Source organism: Colletotrichum fructicola (assembly GCF_000319635.2).
Source record: "Colletotrichum fructicola Nara gc5 chromosome Unknown KSG_Nara_v1_contig07, whole genome shotgun sequence".
NCBI lineage: Eukaryota > Fungi > Ascomycota > Sordariomycetes > Glomerellales > Glomerellaceae > Colletotrichum > Colletotrichum fructicola.
In genome coordinates, this window is record NW_027094057.1 from 901725 (window position 1) to 928388 (window position 26664).

General features: G+C 53.4%; 9 protein-coding genes across 9 annotated transcripts; 5 read left to right on the forward strand and 4 right to left on the reverse strand.

The window, feature by feature from the left end:
- Positions 1-1147: 1147 nt before the first annotated feature.
- CGGC5_v011927 (uncharacterized protein) lies at positions 1148-1456 on the forward strand (the record flags this gene model as incomplete). The annotated part of the gene is made up of 2 exons (XM_032030708.1): positions 1148-1250; positions 1308-1456. 2 exons carry the CDS (start codon positions 1148-1150, stop codon positions 1454-1456), a joined length of 252 nt encoding a protein of 83 aa, XP_031889849.1.
- A 543-nt stretch (positions 1457-1999) lies between these two features.
- On the reverse strand, positions 2000-2869 carry Tsnax (Translin-associated protein X; the record flags this gene model as incomplete). The annotated part of the gene is made up of 3 exons (XM_032030709.1): positions 2000-2567; positions 2617-2634; positions 2688-2869. The coding sequence occupies 3 exons, from the start codon at positions 2867-2869 to the stop codon at positions 2000-2002; spliced, it is 768 nt and encodes a 255-aa protein (XP_031889846.1).
- A 378-nt stretch (positions 2870-3247) lies between these two features.
- Positions 3248-4558, forward strand: GPI14 (GPI mannosyltransferase 1; the record flags this gene model as incomplete). Its single annotated transcript, XM_032030710.1, has 2 exons — positions 3248-3954; positions 4003-4558. The coding sequence occupies 2 exons, from the start codon at positions 3248-3250 to the stop codon at positions 4556-4558; spliced, it is 1263 nt and encodes a 420-aa protein (XP_031889847.1).
- Positions 4559-4999: 441 nt separating this feature from the next.
- On the forward strand, positions 5000-7826 carry Nbn (Nibrin; the record flags this gene model as incomplete). Its single annotated transcript, XM_066152621.1, has 6 exons — positions 5000-5036; positions 5098-5163; positions 5214-5296; positions 5348-5499; positions 5552-7446; positions 7630-7826. The coding sequence occupies 6 exons, from the start codon at positions 5000-5002 to the stop codon at positions 7824-7826; spliced, it is 2430 nt and encodes an 809-aa protein (XP_066007920.1).
- A 152-nt stretch (positions 7827-7978) lies between these two features.
- cyb5r4 (Cytochrome b5 reductase 4) lies at positions 7979-9127 on the reverse strand (the record flags this gene model as incomplete). The annotated part of the gene is made up of 1 exon (XM_032030712.1): positions 7979-9127. One exon carries the CDS (start codon positions 9125-9127, stop codon positions 7979-7981), a length of 1149 nt encoding a protein of 382 aa, XP_031889845.1.
- Positions 9128-11303: 2176 nt separating this feature from the next.
- Positions 11304-14339, forward strand: CGGC5_v011932 (uncharacterized protein; the record flags this gene model as incomplete). Its single annotated transcript, XM_032030715.2, has 1 exon — positions 11304-14339. One exon carries the CDS (start codon positions 11304-11306, stop codon positions 14337-14339), a length of 3036 nt encoding a protein of 1011 aa, XP_031889620.2.
- A 5024-nt stretch (positions 14340-19363) lies between these two features.
- On the reverse strand, positions 19364-19873 carry CGGC5_v011933 (uncharacterized protein; the record flags this gene model as incomplete). The annotated part of the gene is made up of 1 exon (XM_032030716.1): positions 19364-19873. One exon carries the CDS (start codon positions 19871-19873, stop codon positions 19364-19366), a length of 510 nt encoding a protein of 169 aa, XP_031889623.1.
- Positions 19874-21250: 1377 nt separating this feature from the next.
- On the forward strand, positions 21251-22445 carry CGGC5_v011934 (Neutral protease 2-like protein; the record flags this gene model as incomplete). Its single annotated transcript, XM_066152622.1, has 2 exons — positions 21251-21488; positions 21565-22445. 2 exons carry the CDS (start codon positions 21251-21253, stop codon positions 22443-22445), a joined length of 1119 nt encoding a protein of 372 aa, XP_066007919.1.
- An 881-nt stretch (positions 22446-23326) lies between these two features.
- CGGC5_v011935 (uncharacterized protein) lies at positions 23327-25430 on the reverse strand (the record flags this gene model as incomplete). Its single annotated transcript, XM_032030718.1, has 3 exons — positions 23327-24256; positions 24315-24498; positions 24550-25430. The coding sequence occupies 3 exons, from the start codon at positions 25428-25430 to the stop codon at positions 23327-23329; spliced, it is 1995 nt and encodes a 664-aa protein (XP_031889617.1).
- Between the last annotated feature and the right edge of the window lie 1234 nt (positions 25431-26664).

Genomic DNA, 26664 nt, shown 5'->3' on the forward strand with positions numbered 1-26664 from the left:
CTTAGGAAAAGCCATTGATTTCTCCACTACGCCGCCACACGCTGCGCGTACAAAACAAAGCAACATTCTCCAGTACTGCTCTTATTGAGAAACTGATGACTTTCAGAGGTACCTTTAGGGCCTGGATTCGCAAGCGTTGTTAAATACACGCAGAATCTTGTGTCTTTTGATGTTCTTGTACGTGCAAGCCAGTGTGCAGTTACATATCGTTGGATTGACGAGCAGTCATGGTAGAAGCACCAAAACAGAGGGAATCGAGATTCCGCGGGTTGGACCTCGCTCTCCGCGGACGCGTGAAGTTCATATGAATAGTGGGCTAGGGTCTCTTGAATAATATCAGCGGCGCTCGTTGTAAGGACCCATTTTGTCCGGAGCCTTCCACTCGTACGGGGAAGCCCACCGTAATAAGATCATGCCTTCTAATAATAAGAGGCTTTGGGGGCCAAATGGCAGGCCACGCCCTACTGCGTGCACATTCTATATCAGTGGCCGAGTGTACACTCGATAGGATCCACAATTCTGAGGCTTTCGGCGTTCATGACCTAAGTGCTGTGCCACGGTGCCTCTGACTCGCAGCCTGTTACGACTTGCGATATAGCCAAGAAAGAAGTGTAGGCTCGCTGGCCTGACTCTCGAGTCGTCTGCAAGAGTGATGCACCACCTTCAAGGAAATAATGCCTTCCAAAGGCATTTTGCGTTCGTCAACTGCTTGGAGAGAGAAGGGCAACATTCGTTTGTTGCCGACGGACTTAGAGTCCGCGCCGGGTTGAGGAACGGGTCCCCGGTCGTCCCGTGTGAATGATTCTCGGAAGCTTAAGTAGTGGGCTCGGGGAGATAGAATGAACCGCTTTAATATAAGAAGTTTTTAGACCACCTGTACGGGTTGATCCGAACAGTACGACAACGTCGGAGTCAGAGCCGGCCTTAGGAGGCCGCGGCTTAGATCGCGCAACAACCCACTTACCCTGATGATAGGACTTGGCGGTTGATTGAGAGTCACGGAGCACTCCAGTTGCATTAATCCTAGTCAACCACATAGCGAATCTATAAATATGTTCCTGTACCAAAGCCCCTTCGCACTATTATGTTGTCGCGCTTCTTCAACATCCACAACACGCTCATTCAACCAACTTTCAACGCTGTAAAAATGCCTTCTACTCTGAAGATCGCCCTTCTGGCCTTCGCCGCTCTTGTCTCCGCGGTGCCATCCTCCCCCAACAATGATGACGGTACTCTTTTCGCAGTAGAAAGTCAGTGAAGGCCCCACACCCTCTGCCCTACCTCGATGTTGACTTGATGATCTGCAGAGCGATGCGAGGCACTCTATGCCAAGTGCAATGAGAACACCGACTGCTGTGGCCCCACACCGGTCTCGTGCAACTACATTCCCATCTGCGGCGACAACCGCTGTGTGTCTTATGACCCTAACACCCCGTACAACCCCACGTGCTTCTAGACAGCTACGAGATGTGGGCTTAACTGAGACTTGTTAATGGGGCCATTGGATCGGACGGCAAGATTAGGTTGTTCTTAGCAACTATTCAAGTAGTGCAATAATGCATTAAACAGATTAAAACAACGTTGAATCTTCATATGACCCCAACAACACGTAGACTCAACGCTTAGCACACGGCACACTTTGTGCGTGAAATCAAGAAAAAAGTCCAGTGCCAGCAGAGATAAGGTCTCGCATGTTGCTGGCTATACGTAGTCCCCCTCCCGTCGTTGTTCTTGCGGATATGTTGTAGAGCCGGTGGGCGGCCGCGAGGTTAATTCAACAACAGTTCGGAGATGCTCGGATTAGCTGCGACCTCAGCGTGAGAACAGCGAAAACTGGTCACTTCTTATCAATGGATTATGAGAACTTAGTCTTTCCTTCAATATTTTGAACGCCAGGTCCTCTACCTATCAGGCCGACGACCGCAAATGGAACACCCTCTGACTTCGTCATGTACGCCGGACACTATTGTGGCAGCGTTTAGTCAAAATATTGTCTGCCTCACTCCAGTGAAGAAGGGTCAAAATCCTCCTTCATATCAGGCACCCAGCCCTTTGGCCTCTCCGTACCCCGAATCGCCAGACCGTAGCCCAGCTTCTCGACCTTGCGCACCGACTGCCTCATAACCTCCATCTTTCCTCTGAAGTCCTTGGTGGGAATCTCGGGCAGGATCTCGAAGCAGCTGCTCAGCTCGTGGATATCCTGCAGGATATTGCGGCCCTCGACGCCGGCGAGCTGTCCCGTCTGGGCCGTTGTGACGGTGGCGAAGCGCATCATCTCGCCGAACAGGTCGAAGAGGCCGTACATGTAGTCGTTCTCGGTCAGAGGCACGTTTGCCGGGACCGCTGCTGCTGTGTCATCTGGGCTGATGAGGGTCTGGGTACGCAGGTAGTGGGTGAAGGAGAGGGCCTCGACAAGTTCCTCGAGGCAGCGAAGGGAGTAGGCGTAGCGGTAGCGGTTAATGCCCTGGATGTCGCCCTCGATTGAGGTGAGATGGTTCTTGATCTCTTCCATGCGGGTGTTGAGTTCCTTCTGTGCGAAGTTGGGGAGTTCACCGAGCTTGTTGACTCTGTGTTGTGTCAGTGGTGCACCTGCTGGATGCGCAGGGGCGAGGGTACCTTTGGCAGGTGAAAATTCTGTCCAAGTGTTAGCCAATTCATTCTGATTCTGTTCAAACGAGGAAAAATACATCTTCTTGCTCAGAGCAGTGACGTCTCTTGAGGCCTTGATGATGCGCTCTCTCCGGTCGTGGTGCTCGTCCAGCTCATCGCGGAATTTGGTGAACATGGGTGTGAACTGCGTCACGGGTGCCGCGGGCTTCTGCTTGGCCTCATTGGACCGCATGTTTCCATCACGATCGCGCTTAGACATCGTGAGTTTGTTGCAGCGATTGTTGAGTGCCGTTGATAAAGTGCCCCGCGATGAAGTCGGTGATGCAGTTTGATGGTTGATGCACAGGGTCAGAATTGATGGTGGGGTTGATTGGAGCAGAACCCCCGGGTGTGGGTCCATACACAGTGTAGCGGCGGGTGCGGGTCTCTGCGACAGCCAGGGGCTTGCCAGTTATGCCCACGTCACTCAAATTTCCCCAGTTGGGAAGGGGAAGCTACGACTTGAAGCTTCAATAACCACGCGACATCAACAAATCGGAGCTCGGGTGTTGCGATCGAATACTGCACGGTGTCCAATGGCAGTGTAAAGCGTCACATCTTACCGGAAATACTGGGAGGATTGAAACGCCGCCCAACAATGGCCGGCCTCAATGCGCTCTTCCGGCTCGTGCCGCTCTTCGGCGCCGCCGCGCTTCTCCGCGTCGGCATGCTCTTTTATGGTCTCTGGCAGGACGCCAACTCGGCAGTCAAGTACACCGACATCGATTATCTGGTTTTCACCGATGCCGCCCGCTTCACAGCGCAGGGGCGCTCACCTTACGACCGCGAGACTTACCGCTACACGCCTCTCTTGGCGTGGATGCTCGTTCCGACCGCCTGGGATGGATGGTTCTCGTTCGGAAAGGCGGTCTTTGCTGTGGCGGACCTTTTGGCAGGATGGCTGATTGTGCGCATTCTAAAGAGTCGCGGCGTCGATGAGGGAAGGGCTTTGAAGTTTGCCAGCATTTGGCTTCTCAACCCAATGGTTGCTACAATCAGCACGAGAGGAAGCTCCGAGGGTCTGCTCGGTGTGATGGTGATGGCACTTCTATGGGCTGTTTTGGAAAAGCGGATGGCATTGGCCGGTCTTCTGCTCGGATTTGGGGTGCATTTCAAGATCTACCCGTTCATCTACGCACCGGCAATCGTCTGGTGGATGGATGATGAGACCCTGGGACGAAAGGGGGCTGAGGGTGCGAAGTCTCTTCCTGAAGTCCTTGTCAACTTCTTGAATCCGGAGAGGATAAAGCTGGCAGTCATCAGTCTTGCAACATTCATGGGTCTGAACATTGCCATGTTCGAAATGTGAGTCTTGAATGACCTCTCTTTGGTTCCCATGCTAAGATCCTCCAGCTACGGCACCCCCTTCTTGGTGCATACCTACTTTCATCACGTCACCAGGATAGACCACAGGCATAACTTCAGCCCGTACAACATCCTTCTCTACCTCAACTCGGCACTGCCATCCACAGCGACCATCAAGATTGAGTCTGTGGCATTCTTCCCTCAGATTCTGCTCTCGACCATACTCATCCCTCTCGTTCTGGCGAAGAAGGATCTTGCAACATCAATGATGGCTCAAACCTTTGCATTTGTCACCTTCAACAAAGTCTGCACCAGTCAGTACTTCCTCTGGTACATGGTCTTCCTCCCGCTCTACCTTCCCAATTCTGCATTTCTGAAGAGCCCGAAGCTCGGAGTGACGGCGCTGGGTCTTTGGGTTGTTTCTCAGGCTGCATGGCTGCAGCAGGGATTCCAACTCGAGTTTTTGGGATACAGTACATTCTTCCCGGGCCTTTTTGCTTCCTCGGTGGGATTCTTCTTGGTCAACTGCTGGATCCTAGGTGTCATCGTTGGTGATGGAGCCGAAGCAGCGAACACTGTCAAGGCCATCAAGGCCAAGAGTTAATATAGCAATACATGGCAACCATGGCCTGTTCATCCTGAATAAAACTAGAGTTAATCAAAATGTGGCTCTCACCGTTGGCTTGAGTGAAACGGTCGATTCGGCCTCAATGGTTTGTAGGCAACCAACCACGGCTCTTCCGGCAACTCCGACTTGAGAAAGTCCAATTGTCAAATGTGGCAGAGCCAATACCTTGATTGAAGCTTTCAGGTGCAATCGAGCCAGGTTCAAAGGTGCTGTTGCCTGGAAAGTGGCCACGTGATTAGGCGTCACCTTCCCGCAGGAGCACGTCCGAACGCGATCCAACCAGTCGCGCAACTTCTCCCCACCATTTCGCACCTTGCAGGCCAAGCACCCAACGACTTTTCCCAGCGCCACAACGTCCTCCCATTGCGCAACGATCTGCAAACATTTTATCCTGTGGATCAGATACTTACTTCCGCAATGTGGCTGCTGGAGAACGAGGGAAACGCGCTCGAGGGTTCGTATTGAGCTTCCTGCTGACAGCTGCCTGCGACACGAGCTAACGCGATTGATCACAGGCCGGCGCATCTGGCTGCGCCCCGGAAAACTGTATCTCTTTGGCCGAACATCCGCGAATGTCGAACGTATGCGATTCCACTGACTCCCGAATGACTCACGTTGCTGACAACTGCAGCCGGAACCCTCACGATCGCCCATAAGACCATCTCGCGCAAGCACATGACGATACAAGTCGACAAGGTTCCCGAAGGCGACAGCGTACGTTCTAGTTGAGTATACATAAGGCAACTTTGCTGATCATATTCGCAGCAAGATCTGTCTAGTCGGTCGGCGATAACGATCGAAGACTTGAACACGAAGGCGGGCACAACGGTCGATGGACACAAGTATAAGGGCGAGAAACATGTGGTGACCGAAGCGACGGCAGAGATCAAGATTGGCGGTTGCACGGAAGTCTTCCGGTACGGTCGCACTCTGTTACGAAAGCGTGAACTGTTGCTGACCATTTTCTAGGTTGACATGGCACCCGGTGGTGCTGACCTTCAGTTTCTCTAGTCGCGAAATGCAAGCCGACCCCTTGTCCAGACTGCGAGCCGACGTCGAGCAGCTGGACATCAAGCTTACATCCGAATACGATGTTGAGCATACGACACACGTGGTGGTAAAAAAGCGTAATACGTCAAAGGGCCTTCAAGCTCTTGTTAATGGGAAATACATTGTGACGGACTCATTTGTCGATGCGATTGTCGCGGCAGCGACTTCGGAGCCAACAGCTATATGTGCGCTGGAGGATAACTTCGACAGCTCCTGGCCCGATGCCTTAAGCCACTTGCCTCCACGTGGCGGCGAACCTGTTGAGCGTCCCAACGCCGCCTATGCCCCCGACGAAGGTCGCCGCGACATCTTTGAGGGATACACATTCATTTTCTACGAAAAGGGCCAGTTTGAGAATCTTCGCGCCCCCATCATCAACGGCAAGGGCAAGGCGCTTTACACAAAGGTGACCCCCAACGTGACTACTGTCGACGAGTTCATTTTGTACGTCAAAACAGAAGCAGGCGAGAAAGGGCTTGGGTGCTTTGAAGATGGCAGCGAGGGACGAGGTGTTGTCGTCGTCCGCTACACGCCTAGCAAAGGTGATGCTATGACCTGGTATGCGGACTTTTTCACTCAAGTCTCGCTCCGATTGGACCATAGGCCCATTGAACAGAACGAGTTCCTTGAGGCGATTCTCGTCAAAGACGCCAGTATTCTGCGTCGGCGTCTGGAGATTGACCCTACTCAGGAGCCTCCACGCACAGCGCCGCAGCAGGCTTCGAGCAGTGACTCGATGGATGTTGACCAGCCCGCCCCTCCACAACACACACCCCAAGAATCTGCACCGTCTGCTCCACCAGTGAGACCAGCTCGTGTGCGAAGGGCAGCCACCAGACGTTTTGCCGGATTCGATAATGACGACGACGATGATGATCCTGTGGTCCCCAAAGAACCAGAGAGCGTGCCTGTCAACGCTGAACCGGAGACCGAGGAGGGGTTATTCGTGTCGCAAGAAGCGGCCGTACTTGATGAAATCCCAGATTCGTCACAAGAGACGAGAACCAGGAGGTCGCAGAGGAAGCGGCCTCCAGTAGAGGATGACAGCATCATGGATGATATTATCCCAAATGCGGCCGCAGCTAAGCGACGACGGATTGAGGCTGGAGAAGATCCAGACCCGCGACCTAAGGAGCCCGAACCTCCAAAGGCTCCGGAGCCGAAGCCTGCTACCAAGGCCAAGAAGGTGAAGCAAGAGATTGACGTCCTCGAAGTCGCTCGCAAACGTCGTGAAGAACTGGAGGCTGCGGCCAAGGCCGAAAAGGATGACCTTCGCAATTTGCCAGCCGACCTTGACTTGGCAGAGATTGGTCGGAACCAAACCACGGTGGCCATGTCTGTACGTACCACGGTGGCCATGTCTGTACGTCAACGGCCGGCAACCAGGACTCACGAGGAAGACGTAGCGAGCGGCAGATGGAACCCTGCCTGGAATGGACGCAAAAATTTCAAAGGCTTCGTACCCCGTGGCGAGCTCACGGGACGACCGCGCCAGAAAGTCATTGTGCCTCTGAAGGAGGTCAAGAAGAAAGACTACGGCATTGGCGATGAGTACTGGCTCGAGGACGACAGTCAGAAGAAGAAGAAAGACGACACCCAGAAAAGCGGCAGGAATACTAGTCAAAAGAGTGGCACGAGTACTGGTCAGTCTGCCGCTTCGCGACATGTGTCACTTCAAGACCGGGGCACAATTAGCATTGTCAGCAGCGACGAAGAGGACGAGACGCCTGCTCCCGAACCCGAGCCAGAACCCGCCCCATCACGATCGAGAAGCTCTCGCGCCACGACGACACAGTCTCAAGCTACTAGCCAAAGTCAGAGGACGACGCGCGGCAAGAGAGCAGCGCCGCCTCAGGCTCCGGCCGACGAACCACCTGCGAAGAAGACTCGAGCGGCGAGGAAACCTCGAGAGGTGGCTGACAGCGATGAGAGTGACGACGACGGGCTGAAGTTTAAGTTTAGGAGACGCTGAGATAGCCCCAAAGCTGATCCTGAAGGCCTGCTGTTCAAGTGGAGCGACGAGTCAAAGGGAGCTATAACGCGAAGTCGGGCAAGAAGGCTTTCAAGAAGCTGTGCCCGCGAAGTTGGCGAGGGCAGCAAGGCCGACGACAATGATGCGGACGGCGACGCTGAGATGGTTGACTACAACGCCATCGAGAAGGACGCGGACGACGGTGCTGAGGAGGCCAAATAGCGATGTTTGTATGATTGCGGTCGCTGTGAGCGGTGCGTCTATTATGGGGTATCACTCTATCAGTATCTGTATGCAGGGTCGACCTGTTAATACACAGCGTAGTAACCGTATGTGCCTGTCTCTCTCTTCTAAGAATGTGCAAAAGAAGTGGTTTAATCCATCTCATCCATGGCGCTCGGCTTCGCGCCTTCTTCCTCGTCCACCAGCAGCCCGACCAAACACGCCGAAAGCATGGTCTCATAGTTGACCCAGGGGTGGATCTCCCCAAACAGCTTCGTGCCGTCTCGCCCGGCGCCGCGGAGCAGCTCGGGCTCGCCGGCGGGGTGGTAGGGCAGGTAGGGTGTGATGTTGTAGACGCGGCCGCCGAGGGCCATCCAGGCGTCCTTGCCCTTGCGGCCGGTCATCTTCTTGAGCATGGAGGGGGTGACTTTGAGGTAGGGCGTGGAGGGGGGCAGGTTGCGCAGGTCGGCGTTGGGGCCGGAGATGCGCGCCCAGTCGAGCGGGGAGTGGCCGGGCGTGAGGATTACTTTGCGGCTTGGTTTGGAGGGTTTGGCGGAGTGTGTTGGCGGTGGTAGGAGCGACGAGGAGGAGGGGCCGGGGCCGCGATTGGGGACGGGGCCGCGGGCGCGTTGGGGGGAGTTTGCGGCTGGGAAGGCGGCGAGGCGGGGTGGGACGGGGCCTCGTGAGGAGGAGGATGGTGGTGGGGGCATGCTCCCGCGGCCTATGAGGGAGTTCGTCGAGGTGTTGTTGAAGAGAGGCGGGGGAGGAGGCATGCTGCCGCGCCCGGGTGCCGGAGGGGGCGGCATGCTTCCGAGGCCGAGGGTCGGGGTCGGGTTCGCGCCTGTGGTTAGGCCGGTTGAGGAGGGTTCGTTGAGGGAGAACGAGGGTACGGCTGGGCCGGGCGGGGTGGAGGGGTTGGCTTTGGGTGTTGTTTGTTCCTCCTCTGGCTCTGATATCACCGGCGTCGCGTTCGGGCGGCGGATGATTGTGGGAGGAGGGGGCATGGCGAGGGCGTCGTTCTTCGGTGCCGGTGCCGGTGTCGGGTCGGGGTCTTCGGGGAAGTTGATGGATGGCGGGGCAGGCGCGGCTGCGGTGCGCTTTTGCTCGTCGGGCCCGGCGGTGCCGTTGCTTTGGTTCTTGTCAGACGGGGGACTTGAGCGTGTCTTTGGTGGCGGCGGGAGGGATGAGGAGGGACGCCAGGTCAGGAGGAAGGGCGGCATGAAGGGGTGTATCCATGGCGGAGGGGCGACGATGACCCAGACGACGGAGGCGATGATGAGGGAGACGCCGATGTAGCCCATTTTTTGTTGTCCTTGTTTGTGTCGCGTTGGGAGAGGCCGTGGGGGGCCGCGACGGAGATGGGATGGGTCGTCGTTTGTTGAGTGAGGGTCCTGACAGAGAGGCAGTTTGAGGTTGACGTCGTGATGGGATTTGGAGAATGTTGCGCTGCGAGTGTCTTCGGTCTTTGTCAGCGGGTTCAACGGTCACGGTGAGTGGTCAGCTGTCTGGCGCGGGGCCCGCACTGGAAGCTGGAGAGCCTGGAGGTGGTGGTTGTTCCCTTAACGGGCGGCTGCTAAGCGACAGGGGTGCACTGTGTCCCCTTTTGGTGGGGTTCACAAGTGTTGTCTCGGAGGGCGGAATGACGCGCTACGAGATTGAGATTTCGAGATGGAAAGGCGCGAGGAAGGGAAAAGAGGTACGTACCGCGACGTTCCGCTAGCGCGTGCCCACGTTCAATTTGGCCCGGCCGGGCAACAACCCGGGATCACGGGAGGAAGGGGGGGAGGAACAAAAACGAGATGGGCGCTGTCAAGGGCCCGAAACAAAAATAAAGCAGACTGGGAAGGGTCCGACCTGAAGGGGGAAGGCACCGAAGGAGAGACGAAATGTCACCGCCGTCCCGAAGGTGAATCGTTTCCCGCCCTGCCGCCCTTGTCCCGCTCATTGGCGATATTCTTTTCCCTTTTTCCTTTTTATTTTCTTGTGAGTCTCCGCTAGCCTGCATTCATATCAGATATACCTGCCCAAGTTGTTTTATGGATGGGCCAAGGGTAGGTATCCGTAAGGCGGGCAAGAGTTCGAGACTAGCACTGCACACTGCACCTCTCGAACCAAATCACACAGCACACAAGACGAAATGTCACGACGGCAGACCTCTGAGATATCCGGGATTGGCTGTCTTGTGTCGTGTGGAGTGGGTTTGTGCAGGTTGGGACGCATGAATAAACAAATGCCAATCGAGATGAGGGGGATCCAACGGGCGGTTTCGAAGAATGACAACACGCCAGGAATAACATGGCCCAATGGACGATGGCCCATGGATAGTTTTGTGCCTTGCTGTGGACGATAGCGAACATGTCATATTGCATTATCTGCCATTCCCGTTCCCAGGTTCGCCTGCGCTCTCCTCTTTTTTTACGGATCCTCGGTGAAGTTCAAGCGTGAGAGAGGAGTCGAATATGCAACTTTGAGGCTTGCGGCTAACTGGGCTGCTACTGGACGCCCCCGTTTCGTGGAATCGTGAATGACATTCTTCAACTTGCGTCCTCCCCCCCGCCGCCGCTGCCCATTCCAATCTCTCAGTCACACTCACCACTCGTGGTCTGTCTCGTTTTTGATCCCCCAAGTTTCCCTATTCCGGCACACACACCTTGGACGCGTCTGTTCGCGGTTGGTTGCTGCTGCTACCTTACCTGCCCTGTGTCACCGCTACGCCGTTGATCATCAACCTGCATGTTTCAATCGGGGACCGTTTCGTGTCGAGTCAACGCTGTTTGAGAGAGACAAGCGCGAGACAACAAACCAACAACTCTTTTTCTTCTTCCTTTCTCGGTCTTGGTCTTTGGGCTGCAAAGCACATTGCCTCCTTTTTTTGACTCCTATCCGGACGGGACCCCAAGCTGAAAAAGGTGAAGCGGCGAAGTGGTCCATCACCGCCTTTTGCCTCACCGACGACGAACCCCTCCCCTCCCCTACCCCCCCCTCTCGCACCCCCGACCTGCAGCAAGCAAGCACTTGTGCGTACGACGGGCACAGTCATACACACACGAGAGAACCGGCATCGTCGTCGACTGCCTCAAGCGGAATTGCAGGCCCTGCGAACCACTTTCCTCGAAGCCCACCGTCACCGGTAAACTGGGCACCTCGACAGTCGACCACCGCGCCCATCCCTGCTGGCTTCTATTTTTCTTTGCACATCTTTTGCAGGTTTTCATTTTGCAGCCTCGTTCCTGGGATACCCAAACCTGGGAAAGGAGTGCACGACGACGACAGAAAGAGGCAGGGAGCGCCCGTGTTCGTCCAATGTGGTTTTCCGTTTCCCGGCCATGGTAGCCAGTGAGAAGCCGAGGACGGAGGAGGAACCCCAGGAGTACCAGCACCTGTACCTGTACCTGTACCAGCACCCGTCCACCACCGCCGCCAGGAACCCGAACCGAACAGTCACCTGCAAATAGGTAGCGGCTGCTGCTGCCCAAAATGCGCTCGCTCACCTCCGCCAACACGCCGGCCGGCTGCAACAATCTGTCGACTGCTTCTGAAGACCTCACCAAGAACAAGCCCAAGAAGCCCGACCCATCCCGGCTTCACAGAAACATCAGGCCATCGTCGCTCTCGCCCGCCACCCGCAACCCCGCCCTGTCGTCAGCAGCATCAACAGCAGCATCGTCCAGGGCCTCTTCGCCTGCGCTGCTCTCGCCGACCTCGACGCCCTTGCGGCCCGTCTCACCAGCACCAGCATCCGCGGGTCGCAAACCCACGGTCGCCCAGATTCGAGCCCGAACCACAAATAATCCCGCTAGCACGCCCACGCGAAGGTCTGTCTCTGGCTCTGGCATTGGCAGCACTGGCACCACCACCAGCACCACCACCAGCACCACCACCAACACTCCAACCAGCAGACCAAAGACTGTCGCTGCCGCTGGAACTAGTGCTGCGACTGCGACTCGCACTGCTGCCACTGGCCCACCAACCGCAACGGGGCCCCGGCCACGCATCACAGCTACCACCACTAGAAGTAGAAGTACTGTGACCGTAACCACAATTGGCGCAGGCACCACCAAAACATCAAACTCCCACTCCGCCACTACAACCGCAACCGCCAACCCAACCGCCGCCGCCGCCGCTGCTACTGCTACTGCTGCCAATCCAAACCCAAACCCAAACACAACATCCTCTTCGCAACCGCCACCCGCGACCGCCTCCAATACCACCACTACCACAACCACCGACGCCGACGACGCGGGTACCACTGCGGAAACTCCTGCCACATCCCCTCAGGGTTCTGCCTCCGCCCGACGACAGCAACCTGCACTGTCCTCCAGCTTGCGCTCTCCCCTCCGCAACAGAGACCAAAATGTCCTGAACCCCTCATCTCGTCCTGCCAACGCTGCGCGAGCGAAGCCGTCGCCAACACCTTCGCCCACCTCATCCTCCACACCCGCATCCGCATCCGCCTCAGCATCTGCCTCTCCCACGCCCACCACAATGCCCCCCTACGACAAAGGGGGCAGCACGACTACCCGCCAGCCGGGAATGCCCTCCCTCACCGCAAAGGGAATGAATCGAGCTCCCCTCACCCCGAAAGTTGCTGCGAAGCCAGCCTCCGTCGTGACCCCCCTGGGCCGCCGCCGCAACGATAATACGAATAACAACACCCAACACCCGACTTTACATGCCACTGCTGGGGGAGGAGCCAAGGACGACCTGACGAGTCCTGCGCCCTTCCTGGGCAATAATATCACACCGCGATCCGGCCCTCGCCAGAACCGCGTCGACAGCAATAATAGCACTCCCAACGGCACACCGAACCCCGACCGGACCAACGATTGGGATCACCAGCCCACTTTCCAGGCTGAGCCGGTAAGGAGACAGGTCGTTACCTTCAGCCCTGTGCCTTCCACCGCTGGCAACCGCCACGATGCCGACTCCAAATTTTTCTATGCGAGCGACGCCAAACCCTCCGCGCCCGCTCCCCAGCCCAAGCAGCCTGTTGCTGCTCCTGCCGCCCCACAGCGAGCTTCCACCTTCCTGTACGCCAATGGCAGCGCCGTAGACAAGAATCGGCCCACGTCCGCCGGCGTAGGCTTCACGCCGATGCTCGCTCCCTCGCTGGCACCGTCATTATCACCGACACTTGCGCCCACGCCGGAGCCGCCGCAGAGCAAGTTCTTTTATGCAAATGGAGCTCCAAATCTGGCTCCAGGCTTCAGGCCGTCGTCTGCAGCTTCAGGCACGGGGCCGACCATCGCAGAGTCGAGAAAGAAGGCCAGGAATTCAGCTGGCTCGGCAAGCGGTTTATCGCTTGCGTCTAGGCCCATGTCGCCCAACAAGCCGATACAAGCTCCAGCTGCTCCGCCATTGGTTAAGAGCAATAGTCAACCGCAGACTCGGACCCAGATGACCAGCCCGCCGCCCCTGGCGCCTTCGATGCACAAGCGCAAAATCAGCATGGACGCCGTCTCTCAGGTAGCCAGTCATGTCAACAGCCGGCCCGCGAGCCACGTCGGCTCTGACGCTGCACCTACCGATGCCATGATCATGTCACAGTTCATGGCTTCTCAGTCGCCGACTCCCTCCGGAGTGTCGTCTCCGACAATGGCCAGCTTCTTCCCTAACCAGCCGATCACGATAGCTTCGATATTGCAGGCAGCAGATGAGCTGAGCGAATCTGAGGGAGAGGGAGAGGAGGAGGACGATGACGACGACGATTCCAGGGATCTGGAAGAACTCCACAGCCCGACCCGGTCGAACCACGGCGACCCTTTGAACGATATGGTGAAGCACGCCAGGAGGGAACGCAAGGTGCAGGATCTGGAGATTACAAACGCTTCCCTGGAGGCCATTAACAGATCGCTCGAGAGGCAGCTCAGGAAACAGACGGCTGAATTGAGGAGGTACAAGAGACTGTCCCGGTCTGGCCGTCTGTCCTCGGCTCCCACCGCGCCACCAGCGGAGGAACCGTCCGAGCCGACCACGGGTCTTGGTATCGAAGGTGTTTTAGATCTTTCGGACCTTAGTGAGGAGGAGGAGGTTGAAGCTGGAGGTGAAGGCGGGGTTGAGGGCGAAGGCGATTTAGAAGACCTCGAGGATTCCATGTTTGAGTCATCGGAGCTTGACGAGACGGACTCTGCCAAGTCGGACCCCGAGCGCGACACGCGGCGGAGGAAACGAGACGAAAAGCGACTTCAGCTGGATCTCACCAAGCACAGAGAGCTGCTTGTCGACAGTCAGAAGATCAATCAGAGCATCAAGAAGTGCTTGAATTGGACGGAGGAACTCATCAAGGAGGGCAAGAAGGCTCTCGAGTACAAGGTCCAACCCAGCGAGGTGAAGCTGCCACCACGTGTGCTCCAGCCGGCTTACCTGCGGGACAACGAGGATGAGGAGTCTCGCAAGGATGGAGCGTCAGCACCGAGCAGTCCAGTGGATTCCCCGAGGAGTCTCACGCCAAACTGGAGCAAAGAGCCGCAGGACCGCGATAGCGGCATCGAGCTGCCGACGGAGGGCTCATAACAGCGCCTTCAATACTACACATTATAATCTTTCAAGCAGACCGGGTCTCCCGTCGCGGCCTGGACGTTGCGGCGGCATCGCACAACATCACCACTCACGGAACATTTTCCTTTCACAAAATCACCAAACATTGCATCGGGAGACAGGATTAGTCGGAACCAGGCGTTTTCTATTTTCTCATTTGTGTCTACTTGGCCTTTCGGCATTTTAACGAAAGGAACGACATCATCGGCGAAGCATCATCTTTCCTCCCGAAAAGGGAGGGTAGAAACACTGCGACTGCTCATTTTCTGCAAACAAACCGGTTTTCCTTTGTCACACGTTTTTGTGTACCAACAGATACCCCAAAGCAACTTTACATATAAAGAACGGAACATACAAGGGCGGGCCGAGTGGGATTTGAAGTCCAAAAAGAAGGCGCCCACAACTGATTTTTTCGCCTGCGCTTGGTTTGGGGAGGAAGTTTCGACCCTTGCGATATCTCTGCTCATGAGCAGGGGATGCAGGAAGAAGACCAAGAATCAAGACGGAAAGACGGAGGAGACGAAAAGGGGAACATGCAGATGATGACGAGCCGATGTGTATAATATCGATTCGAGTCAAATAAGACCAGTCAAAGACTCTGGTGATGATTTCAAGTTCATGCTTCTTGCGTTTGGCGGTGAGTGATGTCAGATGTGAAGATCAGGGGTCCATCCGGGTACCTAGCGGGGAGTTCCGAGGGCTGGGCGGCGATGAGGCTGAGGGTTCTGGACCAGGACTCTGTCTCGATCGGGATGGGAGAAGGAAATATCAGGTCCCACATGGGTGCAAAAGGGGGCCGAGGTATTGCTTCTTTCGTACGCGGTGAATGTCTTGCTCAACGGTCTCAATTACGGGTGGTAGGGGTGTATACGGGAGGTGCAGAGACAATGCGTCGGGCCCTTGTGAGCCTCCTTTTTTGAAGAGCGTGGCTTGGGTGATTGCGATGTGTCCTGGGAGGGAGGGGAGCTTGTTGGCTGGGGGTGAGACAGGAGGTTGACTGGGGGCGTGGCCTTCGGCTCGGAGACGGAGGTGACGGGGAGCGAGGGGGGTTTTATGGGTGAACAAGCAGCCGACCGGATTGCGGATACTCGGTGGAGGGAGGATTGTGCATTTAGAGATGCTGGATGGCGATGCAAAAAGGAAGGAAGAGGGTGAGGAGAAAACGCAAAAAGAGTCGACCGACGGAGATGTCGGAGACTGCTTGCCTCGTGGGTGAATCGAACACCCGATCTCCTCATTACTAGTGAGGCGCTATACCACTTAGCCAACAAGGCGGTAGAGACGACACCTTATATTTGGGACTAAGCTTGGCTAGGGAGCGGTGTGGAGCCGACGTCCAGTTTGGCCGGGGTGCAGGCGTTAGTTTTGGTTTGGGCGCGGAGGTTTTGCCGACGACTGTTTTGTCTTTAGTTAAGATTTGGATTGATCTGAGGTTTTTTTTAATGCTTTTGAGGGGTTTCTGGGGCTTGGTGCTGGTTGTGGGTGGTTGTTTAGTTGGCAAGTGGCTTCGTCACGTCAGTCAGTGTGTGAGTGCTGGTGTTGAAGCTGCTGTGGGGTTAGGCTGTGTGGTGTTTGAGGCGGCGTTCTTTGGGGGGTACACCACGAACCCATTTCGTTCTTTTTTCGACTGATTCGTGGTAGAGCTCATATCTTAGTCTGCTCTTTGCGAGTGACTCGAAGTCGATAGATGCTCCTCGTCAGTTGTATGGATGGAACATGATTGACAGTCCCCATCACCATGTAAGTGCGGACTGCCGTTGATTATTCGCGCCAAAGGCTTCCGTGACGACATGTTCTTTTACTCTTGGGCTCTGAAACTTATTATCCGAGGGAAGGCGGTTGGGCTTCAACCTTTTTGGTTCCTTGGGAGTTTCTCTTGCAGAAGATGTCGGCTTGCTCAGAGGACTTGAAGGCTGCGTGTGGGAATTGGGCATAAAATAAGCCACCCTTCGTTGAATACAGTTCAAGTTGGATGCTTTGATGAATCTCGGCGAATATTCCAGCCTCATTGCGAACTCCACAAACTCTACATCTCGATGGAGGACTCAAGGGCATGCTCATGATGAGCGGTGTCAGATGGTCGACACTGCGCGGCTCCTGCCCCTTCAGCATTGTCCTGCGCCTTCCTATACGTATTCAAGAAAATCATCCCACGATATTCAAAAGAGGAGGAGAAGTCTCCTATGCATTGCGTCGTGTGGCACGTATCGTGATTGAGTTCGCTTGCATCGAGGTTTTCACCATCTCATGACGACAGTTTTACAGAACTCAATGCCATGAGAATGCGAAGAAGCCATTGGCTTGATGCTCTACCAAACACTTCGTCCAGCTTTCTTTATATACGCGCCTGGGATTGAGGCATCTCTTCTCCTCCAGCGCCGGTGGTTGCCCACGCGCAAGGCATGGCTTCAGCTCTAAGAGGCCGAAGATGGCTGCTGAGAAACGAAGACGTACCAGAAATGATTCTTTTCGAGGATTTGGCTGCCTGTTAACGAGGTAGAGATCATGCCACGTAAGTTTTGACTAACGTTGTCGGCCGCTCTCTATCTGTGGTTGGGACTCGCCGGCGTGGGTCTGTCGTCTTTGCCTTCGGGTGTATTCCAAGCGCATAGTCAATGCTGGGGAGACACCGATGAGTTTCTCCTTACTCTTGACGAGCTTTGGAATCCCCCTCAATAGATAGTGACGAGACTCCTATGACGATTGCCTTGAGTAGCCTGTTTCTATCTGAGGCAAAAAAGGGTCGCATTGGCTTGTCTACCGTCAAACTGAGGAAGCTCGGTTTTTGTGTTCACATTCAGGTCATTTATTTCTTGATTGATATCATAGTAAGTGCTGAGAAGAGATCTGCTGTTCTGCCACTTGCGGACACCTCATATCGACGGTTGTGATTGCACTGAATCGATATACATGATCCCAAACACCCACACAGCGTCTCAACAAGAGATAGCATTGCCAGTCATTGTCTCTAAATCGCCTACACAAGCTTGAATCCTGTTTCGGTGCAAGCTTTCTGAAGTAAGAATAGCATGGTCGCTGTCTTGGGGTTGTATAGTCACACTATGATCGCCCGTTTTCTCTGGGCTATTCATGTATGATTCAGACGCCCCCTGCAGCTCTTTCAGACGACAGAAACCTCTATGAAAGTCACTGGTTGATTTAGAAGATTGTATTCTGTAAGCTGCTCGTGATTCGTGGTAATCGCCGTTTGCTGATCGGCGCCAGTCAGCCTTGTGTAGCGGTGCCAGACCCATTCGACCATATCTAGAAGCTGTGCCCCATTTGTGAGAGGGTGGAACAAGAACTTCATCTTATCCGGCATCTCTCATAAACTTTCCATGTAGATTAACCCTATTAAGCCACTGCTTCGCGGGGGAATGCTTGAGACTTGAAGCCTGAAAGTCATGGAAACGAGACGACATACTAATTTAAAAGCCCAAATAATTCTGTAAGTGCACACGAAAAAGGCAATGGGCCAATCCATGCGATACCTTTGGGCGGTTAGGTAGCGCAGTATCATTCTAATGGGCTATGAGTTGCCGTTCAGAGTGGTTGCCTTGAAATCTTTCGTGAAGGAGGCAGCTTTCCGTGTGTTTCGTCATTTTGAATGTATTCACCGCAGTCAATGTAGACAAGCGGTGAAACAAGAGTATTGGACAGATGATCCGTGTCACAATTTGTACATTCCGGAAGCTATGGCCACTTCCACAACGTTACGTTTAGCAGTACTGTGCAAAACCATCTTCGGAAGCACTTTTCTTTCTCTTTGACGGAAGTTGGTCCGAACGCCCAGGTGATCGACCTGTTGACTGGCTCTCTGTTATTGATCATCGCTGTTCGCGATGTATTCACTACATACGAGCAGACTGTTCATCATATCCAAGAAGAAAAAATGTACCAATACTTCTCGGCTGAGATCGGGACTGAAGCATCTCTTCAAGTCATTCGCATGCTTTCCTCTAACCAAAAGGACATCAAGCCCAACCCATCACACTTCGCAATTGTTGAACTCGATTCTGGGTTCCGTGGCACCAGGAAGCTTTTATAGCTGTTCACATGAATATGTTCCGGAAAGCATCGCAGTCTTGTTTTGGGATATCGACTGTCTTTAGGGGAGTTTTGTGTAGACATGATGATATCAAAGTTTTCAACCACCAGCATGTGCGTGTATTAAGTTAGGCAAGTACCAGTCTTAACTCTGCGCACAAATCTCAGGAATTCTTTTTATTTTATTATTTAATGAAGAGAAGCAATTTGTGAAAGGAATGGTTGCGCAATTCAACTCAAACTAATAAGTTTCCAAATTCCTAGCTCCAGCCCGGCGTTCTTCACCACAGCTTGACTCATGACAAATAAAATGTAGGTATAGCTCCTTGTCGCCATTGCCTTACATTTTCTCAGTCCTAATCAAGCTTGTAGGTTATAGAGCTTTGAAATTTCAAGTTTACCTTCATAATACAGCTTCTTCGGGAGTGTCGTGAGACGCTGCTGCTTCGCGGATCCGGATCCTCAACACGGAAAGCTCGGCATGAGCAATGCGAACATTGAAACGCCGATAAATAGCACACGAGGTAAGTCGCAACTCAAACGGAAGGACCAAGCCCTACTTTGGTAAAGTTTAAGGGCTCTTCATTAATCTCCTCCTAGTTCAAAGCAGAACGCGGAGAGTGCTACCTTCTGAATCGCCCATACTCTATGTGCTATGAAAGTTCACCAACAACGGAAGCTTCTGTAAAAGCGAGTTAGAAATAGTCTCCTGAGCGAGGACCTTTGGTTAAACCGGATTTTGACACAATTATTCAAGCCTGGACCTGAGCCCCCAAGTATCGACAGGCTCAAGTCATGGCAAACACATACTTTTGCAAACAATGTCAAATCGCAAACAGCTGGTGGTGAAGTTGGTCGTTTTCTTAGGAAATCAATTTCCCCCATTAGAGAGGAGAAGTCTAATCATGTTGTTTGTGTTTATTGAGTGAGCTGCAGTTCAGAGACCGAGTCCACTACTGACCAATCTCCACTGTCTCAGTCTTCCAATCCCCAGTCAACGAACCACCAGCACCAGCGCCGACAGACTGCAGCTTCTCCGGCTGCTGCAACAATTCTTTTGTAGTCAGTCCGGGCCAAACGGCCATCCACCTCCCTGTCATCTTTACTTTCGCGTGGCCTGCCTTCCACACATCTTTTGAAACCCTCGGCTCGCGTAGCTCGATGACATTGCTTACACTCTCACCAGGAAGCAACGTTACTAGGGATTCGGCACTTGGTGGCATCTTGCGGGTAAGTTTGACGGCGTCGATGTGGATAGGCTCAGACGCCCCGGCGGGCGTGATCGACACCAGACCCAAGCCAAGAGCGGCCTCATCAAGGGGAGAATTCCACTTCAGGATCGTCACAGGAGTGTCAGGACTAGTGTTCTTGACCGATACCGAGACGCTGGGGGCTTTCGAGGCGACGGTCTGGGAGAGGCTCAGTTGCAGATGGGGAAAGGACGACGACTCGGAGTCGACCATCGTGGGCGTTGGTTGGGCCGAGAAGAAGTAGAGAGAAATGACAATGAAAGCGCCTATAGCTAAGGCGGTTGGGAGCGATAAACGTCCACGGCTGCGCTGCTGGGCGATCATGTGTAATAGCTCTGTCCGTGTCTGGCTGGTAACAGACTGGTATGATGCGAATGCTTTTTCTGCGGCTGAATGTTGAGGGAGTTGAGCGGCAAGATTGGTGACGGACCTTCTGGGGGCCCCTTCAACTCTAAGACTGGATATATGCAGGTCGATGAGAAAGGCAAGTTGCCAATGTAAGGAGGAAAAGTTGCCGTTGTAAGGCTAAGAAGGAAATGTTACCATTGAAAGCGGGAAAAGTTGCCGTTGCAAGAAGGCTGTCGTATTATTTACTCTCGCTTTAAGAATCTTCAAGGGGCTGCAACTCCTTAATGATGTGTTTGTGGTTCGTTGTTGAGTAGCTAACAGGCTGAGGAATACGAGAAATCCACATATGAGAGGCGCAACTTGAGGCAACTGAGCAAGCGGCAAGTTTAAGCGACGTTTGCAGAATATTAAAACCTGTGACACGTGCGGGGCAAGCTTGTGTTAATCCTGAATAAGGTCAGTTCATGTCGAAGAGGCCAGTCTAGAATCTTTCGCCTCGCCGTGCCTCGCTAAATCGTAAGTAAGTAACCCCTTGAATTAACTTCTCACTTATGCCAAGTCGGCCAAGACAGCCAAGACACTTTCTGATTGGTGGCGCACGGTTGTGAAAACAAACAGCGAATGAGGAGACAGGATTTAAATCAACACACGGCTTCAATAACTTATTACAAACCAGGCAACTCCCCCACCATCAATCGTTGTGATCGACAATTCAGAACAACCATAATCTTCCGTGGAGAGGGGCCGGGACCAACTTGTGACTGTCCTTTTCAATCCTCCAATATGCTTACTAGTCAGTGTTGACCAAAGTGCCGCCTCTCTGGAATTCGAAGGCACAGACAATTGTGATTCGACCCCTTTTCCCAGATCGCTGTCCATCAGCCTCAGTTTGTCCCGACGAACGTGTCGGAAAAGTTGCTGTCTTCAAGCCCCATCCCAAAATTGCTCGTTTTCAGTGGCGGAAAAAAGCATCTACACCTTGAGATTTCATTCTCCACGATACGACTCATGTTTCGGTCCAGGCTGAATGCAGCCTCCCACAGCGGGGCCGGCGGGTTGCTCCTTCACGAGGATATGAAGTAATGAAGTCGAGCTCGTCCGCTGACGGATGAGAAATATTCAAGTCACAATTCAACAGCTGAGCTGCTACCGACCAAGTCCGGAAGATAATTCATTCATCCGCTCATTCATTCATTTATTCATTCGTTCTTACGTTCGTTTCTTCCACATCCCTTAGCCAAAATGAAGGCCGCCACTGTTGTTTCCTGCCTTGCAGCCCTTGCTAATGGCGCCGCTATCAACCTTGCTCGCCGAGACGCAAGCCCTCTTGATGTCAAGATTGAGCAGGTCGGCAACAGCGAACTGAAGGCCACCATCACCAACACCGGTAGCAGCCCTCTGCGAGTTCTCAAGACCGGTTCTATCCTTGACGACACTCCCGTCGAGAGGGCTCAATTCACGACCGCCTCTACTGAAGGTGGTAAGTACTAGATTTTGTTATGACGCTTCTCATATAAGTTGGTTGTTAGGATGGGCCTCTCTAATGAATCCAATAGTCAACAGAGTTGCTTTCAACGGCATCCGCGTCTATGTCCGTGACACGAACCTCCCCGACTCTGCCTTCAAGACAATTGGTGCTGGTGAGAAGGTCGAGGTCCAGTGGGATCCCGCCAAGGTACACGACCTTAGCACCGGCGGCGAGTTCAACGTTTCGAGTGTCGGATCTCTCCGTTACGCCAAGGAGGGAAGCAACGACATTGCCGGCCAGATTGTCTACGATTCGGGCGTCCTCACCGCTAAGGTCGATGGAGTAAAGGCTGCTGAGGTTCACGCCGCGTTCCACCAGAGCCTGGCTGCTAAACGCGCCAACGTCCAGAACGACTGCACCGGAAGCAAGAAGACGGCCATTATCAAGGGCCTTGCCGAGGGCCAGAAGCTTGCCGCCGCTGCGCAGACGGCGGCCAAGGCAGGTACCCGCGTGGAGCAGTACTTCCGTTCGAAGTCGTCGGGCACCAAGGCTGCTGATGTCCTTGGCAAGGTCGCCGACTATCTTGGCAGCTCGACTGCGGACGCCAAGATGTACTGCTCCGATGTTGGCAACTTCTGCGCCAACGCTGCTGCTTACGCTCAGGCAAGTCATCTTGAACTTTTCTTCCTTAATGACGCAAGTACTAACAAGCTTTCTCAGCCCGGCCTCGACGGCTACATTGTCCTTTGCGAGAACTCTTTCGAGGTCCCTGTTTCTGGCGCCGGATGCCGCGGTATGGACCTGGCTTACCTCATGATCCACGAGGCTACTCACTTGTCTGAAATCGGCGCCACTGACGATGTTTGCTACGGATACGAGGGCTGCGTCGACACCATCAGCGCGTCTCAGTCGCTCAACAACGCGGACACTTTCGCCATGTACGCCAGCGGTATCAAGAACAGCTGCTAAATGGGCGAGGGAGTACCTGCCATCAACATGTTTTGACAAATTTCTTTGTATATCTAGCGAGTACTTGACGTATCTCTTACATAAATTGATTTGGCCTTGACGGCCGTAGGACTTAAACACACAAGATCTACGTCTTGAACGTTCGTGGATTAACAATTGCAGCTCATAATAACTCGCCAATAACTTGAATGTTTCTGGTGGAATCTAAATGACTGTGGTTCTTCATGAATCTCAGAGAGTAATCCTCACCCTATGACAAGTGCCCAAACCTCTTTCCGTTTTCACAATTAAACCGGGGACCAAAAGAAAGTAAACGAAACACTGCGCAATTACTCCATCCTTGCATTCGATACGCATAATCCCTACTTATATCATCAGAGGTGATCTTTGGGCATTTCCTTAGCTAGGGTTAAGCATTGTTTCGAAAAGCTGATTACACTGTTGACTAGGTGATGTGGACGTCGGTCAATGAGATTTCAGAGACAACTGCTGGGGCGACGTCACGGTAGGCGAATTTTCAGTCCGGGTTCGTTTAAGCCTAGCTGCAGTCGGATACTTCTCCTGCTCGTCATCAACCGGAGAAGGTCAAAGTCACAAGAGCCGTCCATTTGACCCCAAGCAACCAAGACCTCACATATTTCCCCGTCAGAGTCATACGGCAGTCAAAAAGGTGCACCTCCAGGCGGCAAACATGGTGAAAAGAACTTGCGTTGAACCGGTTGTGTATGAGTGCTGATGGGACTATGACCCTTAGCTACAAGGCCAAAGTAAAACAAAGTTCAAACGGCATATTCTCAGATGGAAAAGCCAACTTAAACCATGTGACGAGCAAATTCCAACGCAAAAGAAATCATGCTCTAGTGCCAATTTGTGCCGGTTACTCAACCCCTCTGTGGCAGACTTCCCATCTGTCTCCTCGCAAAATCTAGGGTATCTGCGACCAACTTGTTGGCCGCATCTTCTCGGGCCTTGTCGTACACCTTGTCCTTCTCGAGGTGATCCGCATACTTCTTTTTGAAGTCCTCGTATTCATTGCGGATTTTCTCTTCCTCTTCGTGTCGCTTGTCGTCAGCCTTGCGATGCTCATCATCTGCTTTGATGCGCTTGACCTCGTCATCATGGCGCTTCTTTTCCTGCTTCCTGTCATCTTCCTCGTGTTTCTTGTCAATCTCATCGTGGTCTTTTCGCTGCTTCTCAAGGAGTATGATTTTCTCAGAAGCCTTCAGGAGCGCGTCGGACTTCGAAGTGAGTTCAGACTGGGTAGTCTTGAGCTTAGCCGTGGCGTCATGCAGTTGCTTCTGGAGTGCCTGCTGTTGCTTCTCCAAATCTCCGTTCTTCGACTTTACCACACAGATCTCTGCCGTCAGTCTCTTGTTGTCTTTCTCTAGAATCGAGTTTTTATTCCCGAGCACACGCAAATCCTCTTCGAGACGGGCTTTCTGCTTCTTCTCCTCTTGAAGCTGGGCATCTATCGCATTGAGCTGAACATTAGCGGCAACAAGGTCCTCCTGAAGGCGATTGATATGAGCCTTGAGCTTGTCCAGCTCTTCGCGGAGCTCCTTGATGATCTCGTGATCTTTTATGTCGTGTGCCGAAATTTTCTCCATCAGTTGACTCAGCTCCTTCTCTTTAGCCTCTGCTTGCTTCTTTGCGTCCACTAGGCTCTTGTCCAGAGCAGCGACTTTGCCTTTACCCTCAGCAATCTCGGCGTTCAAGGCCCTGACATTAGCTTCGTGGTCTCCAATCTGCTTTCTGGCAGCATCAAGCTGGTATTCACTGTCGTGCAGCTTGGAGTCTAGCGTTTTGAATTGCTAAGTGGTGGTTAGAGACCATATTTTGCAAGACACCTAGACATTATTGAGAGCTTACCTGCTCAGCATACTTGGCTTGGTATCCAGCCTGGTCAATGAATGCAGCTGCATGAGTCAAAGTATCGACCAATGTTCGAGGGAAGGGCATCGGTGCAACAATGCGAGGAAGCGAGGGCTGAGGCTGAGGAAGCCTGAATTCGGTTTCCGCCTTGTTCGGGGTTGACTCAGGCGGATTAAAGTCGCTGAGTCAAATGTGTCAGTTTTGCAGGTTCATGAGAGGCGTTGAAACTCACTGAGAGTGGCGATCGATCAAACCAGCGAGGGTGAACTCGCCAAGGTCTTTGGCGGAACTATCCTGAGGTGATTTCATGCGGACGGAAAGCTTGCCGGTTTGCCGGTTGAAGGTGCAGTCCAAGTCGTAGTAGGAAGTGTAAGTAAATCTGACAACGTCATCGTTCTCAGCCTCAATCTTCTGGTATTCGCAACGGAGAGACGGATCGTTGGCTTTGCCAGCATAGTTCTTCGTCCATTGCCAAAGAGATATGATGGGCCTGCCTTGGCCGAAGCCCTCAGGAGCGATGAAGGCAGCCATCTCGTTTTTGGCGAAGGTGGACCAGTTGATCTTTCCGGTCCAGACTCGGACAGTGTCATTGGCCTTGTCGCCGTGAGAGTGAGTACCCCAAACACGCTTGAGACTCGACGAGGTCTCATGGCTTGCGCAATCTGACATGGTAATCTTGATGTTCTCGTAGGCTTGCTGGCTGGTGATCTTCCAAGAGAACTTCGGGTGCTTCAGAGTGAAGACATCGTCTCCCTTGTCGGTCTTGGAGACCTTGTCGATAGAGATTGTCTGAAACCAGTTGGCCTTCGGCACTCCGTATTCATCCCGCGTCCACTGGAAGAAGACATAGGCAGGGTCACCGGTGCGAACAGCTCCATTTGGCAGTATAACGATGAAAGTCTCGTCCTCAGCCACCGCCGCACCCTTCCAGTTGAGCTTGCCCAGATAGACGTACATCTTGGTGGGATTTGAGGTTGAAGCAGAGGGGTTCTTTGGGCCCTGGCTGGTTTTCGGTTCGGAAGGAGGCAAAGAAGGGTACGGAAGATGATTTCTGAGTATCTTGATGGGGATGAATGGGATGGAGATGATCTTGGACGCCAAGCCGATGAGCATTTTATTTGTGGAAGTTAATCGCAGTGTGGGTGTTTTCTCATGATACTTCGTTCAATCAGTTTGCCGGTTCCCGATCTTATACTGCAGGGTTAGGGCGCTCATTGACAGGAACTCCTTAGCAGTGTGAGCTTTGGTTCAGCTTTCCACATTTTCGCTTGCCAGGAGGAGCTGGTTATATGAGATGAGATTTTGTTTCTCATTTGTTGCCTCTACAAGTGCGTGTCCTGTCTAGTTTGATTCGGCCCAAGCACATTGCGTAGGTAGCTGAAGTTGCCGGAGCTGAAGTGCGAAGTTTCCGAATCCGGCAAGATACGAGTTAGTTTTGTGGAAACGTCAATGCCACTCAGAAGCCACATTCTTCCCCGCGAGATATTTCAACACAGTGAAAACCGAAAACATGTCAAGCTTTTCGATCCGCGGGACAGCATCAGTCGATCCTTCCTGTCTCGGTAGACCTTAGCTGCAGAAAGACTCAGACAGTGGACGTTGATTCACACTCATCTCACGGTTCCCTACCAATCAGAATCTGAAGTTCGGAATGGGTTCAAGAATGGAGCTATTATGGCGGCTCTAGCCGACGGGCGCCGTTCTCGCATCGCTTAGCCCAAGATTGCTTGCAGGAAGAACCCAGAGCAATGGTTGTCTCACTTCCGCGTTGAGAAGACCGGCCGAAACGCCACAGAATTGCGGGACTAGCATTTCTCTAGCCCCCGACATGGCAATGTAGATCCCCGTGGAATCTTCCATGATAGATCTGCCGCGTCTTGGCCAAGAAACTGGATGGGCACTGATCGCCAAAAGTCAGCAGAAGATGACTGAGGGTTCGTCCATTGCGTGTTTCCCTTCAACGACTTTTGAGCATCTTCTTCTCTTCATACATGTTCTCAACGACAGAGGTGCCAACCTGCCAAAGTCTTTCGGATGAAGCTCCTTCCACCGGAACAAGTGTCGCAGAGCACATGCCAGGCGCTCAATCGCAACACGCGGGACGGAGAAAGAACACCGATTAGGAATCGAGCATTGCGGGTACCAACGTTCGGGACGTCCCTAGAAGCCTCCACGCTCACTGGCGATCGGAGGGCTTCTGTGCCAAGCTGCTAGATGTCTCACACGCGATGAAGCCGTACGTTCCTAACGTTTGCAGTGGCGAAAGCGGAATGACGTGAGTGGGGAGCCACCAATTGTTTTCGGCAACTACAGTAACCATCTTCAATGGGTCGAATTCTAGGATATC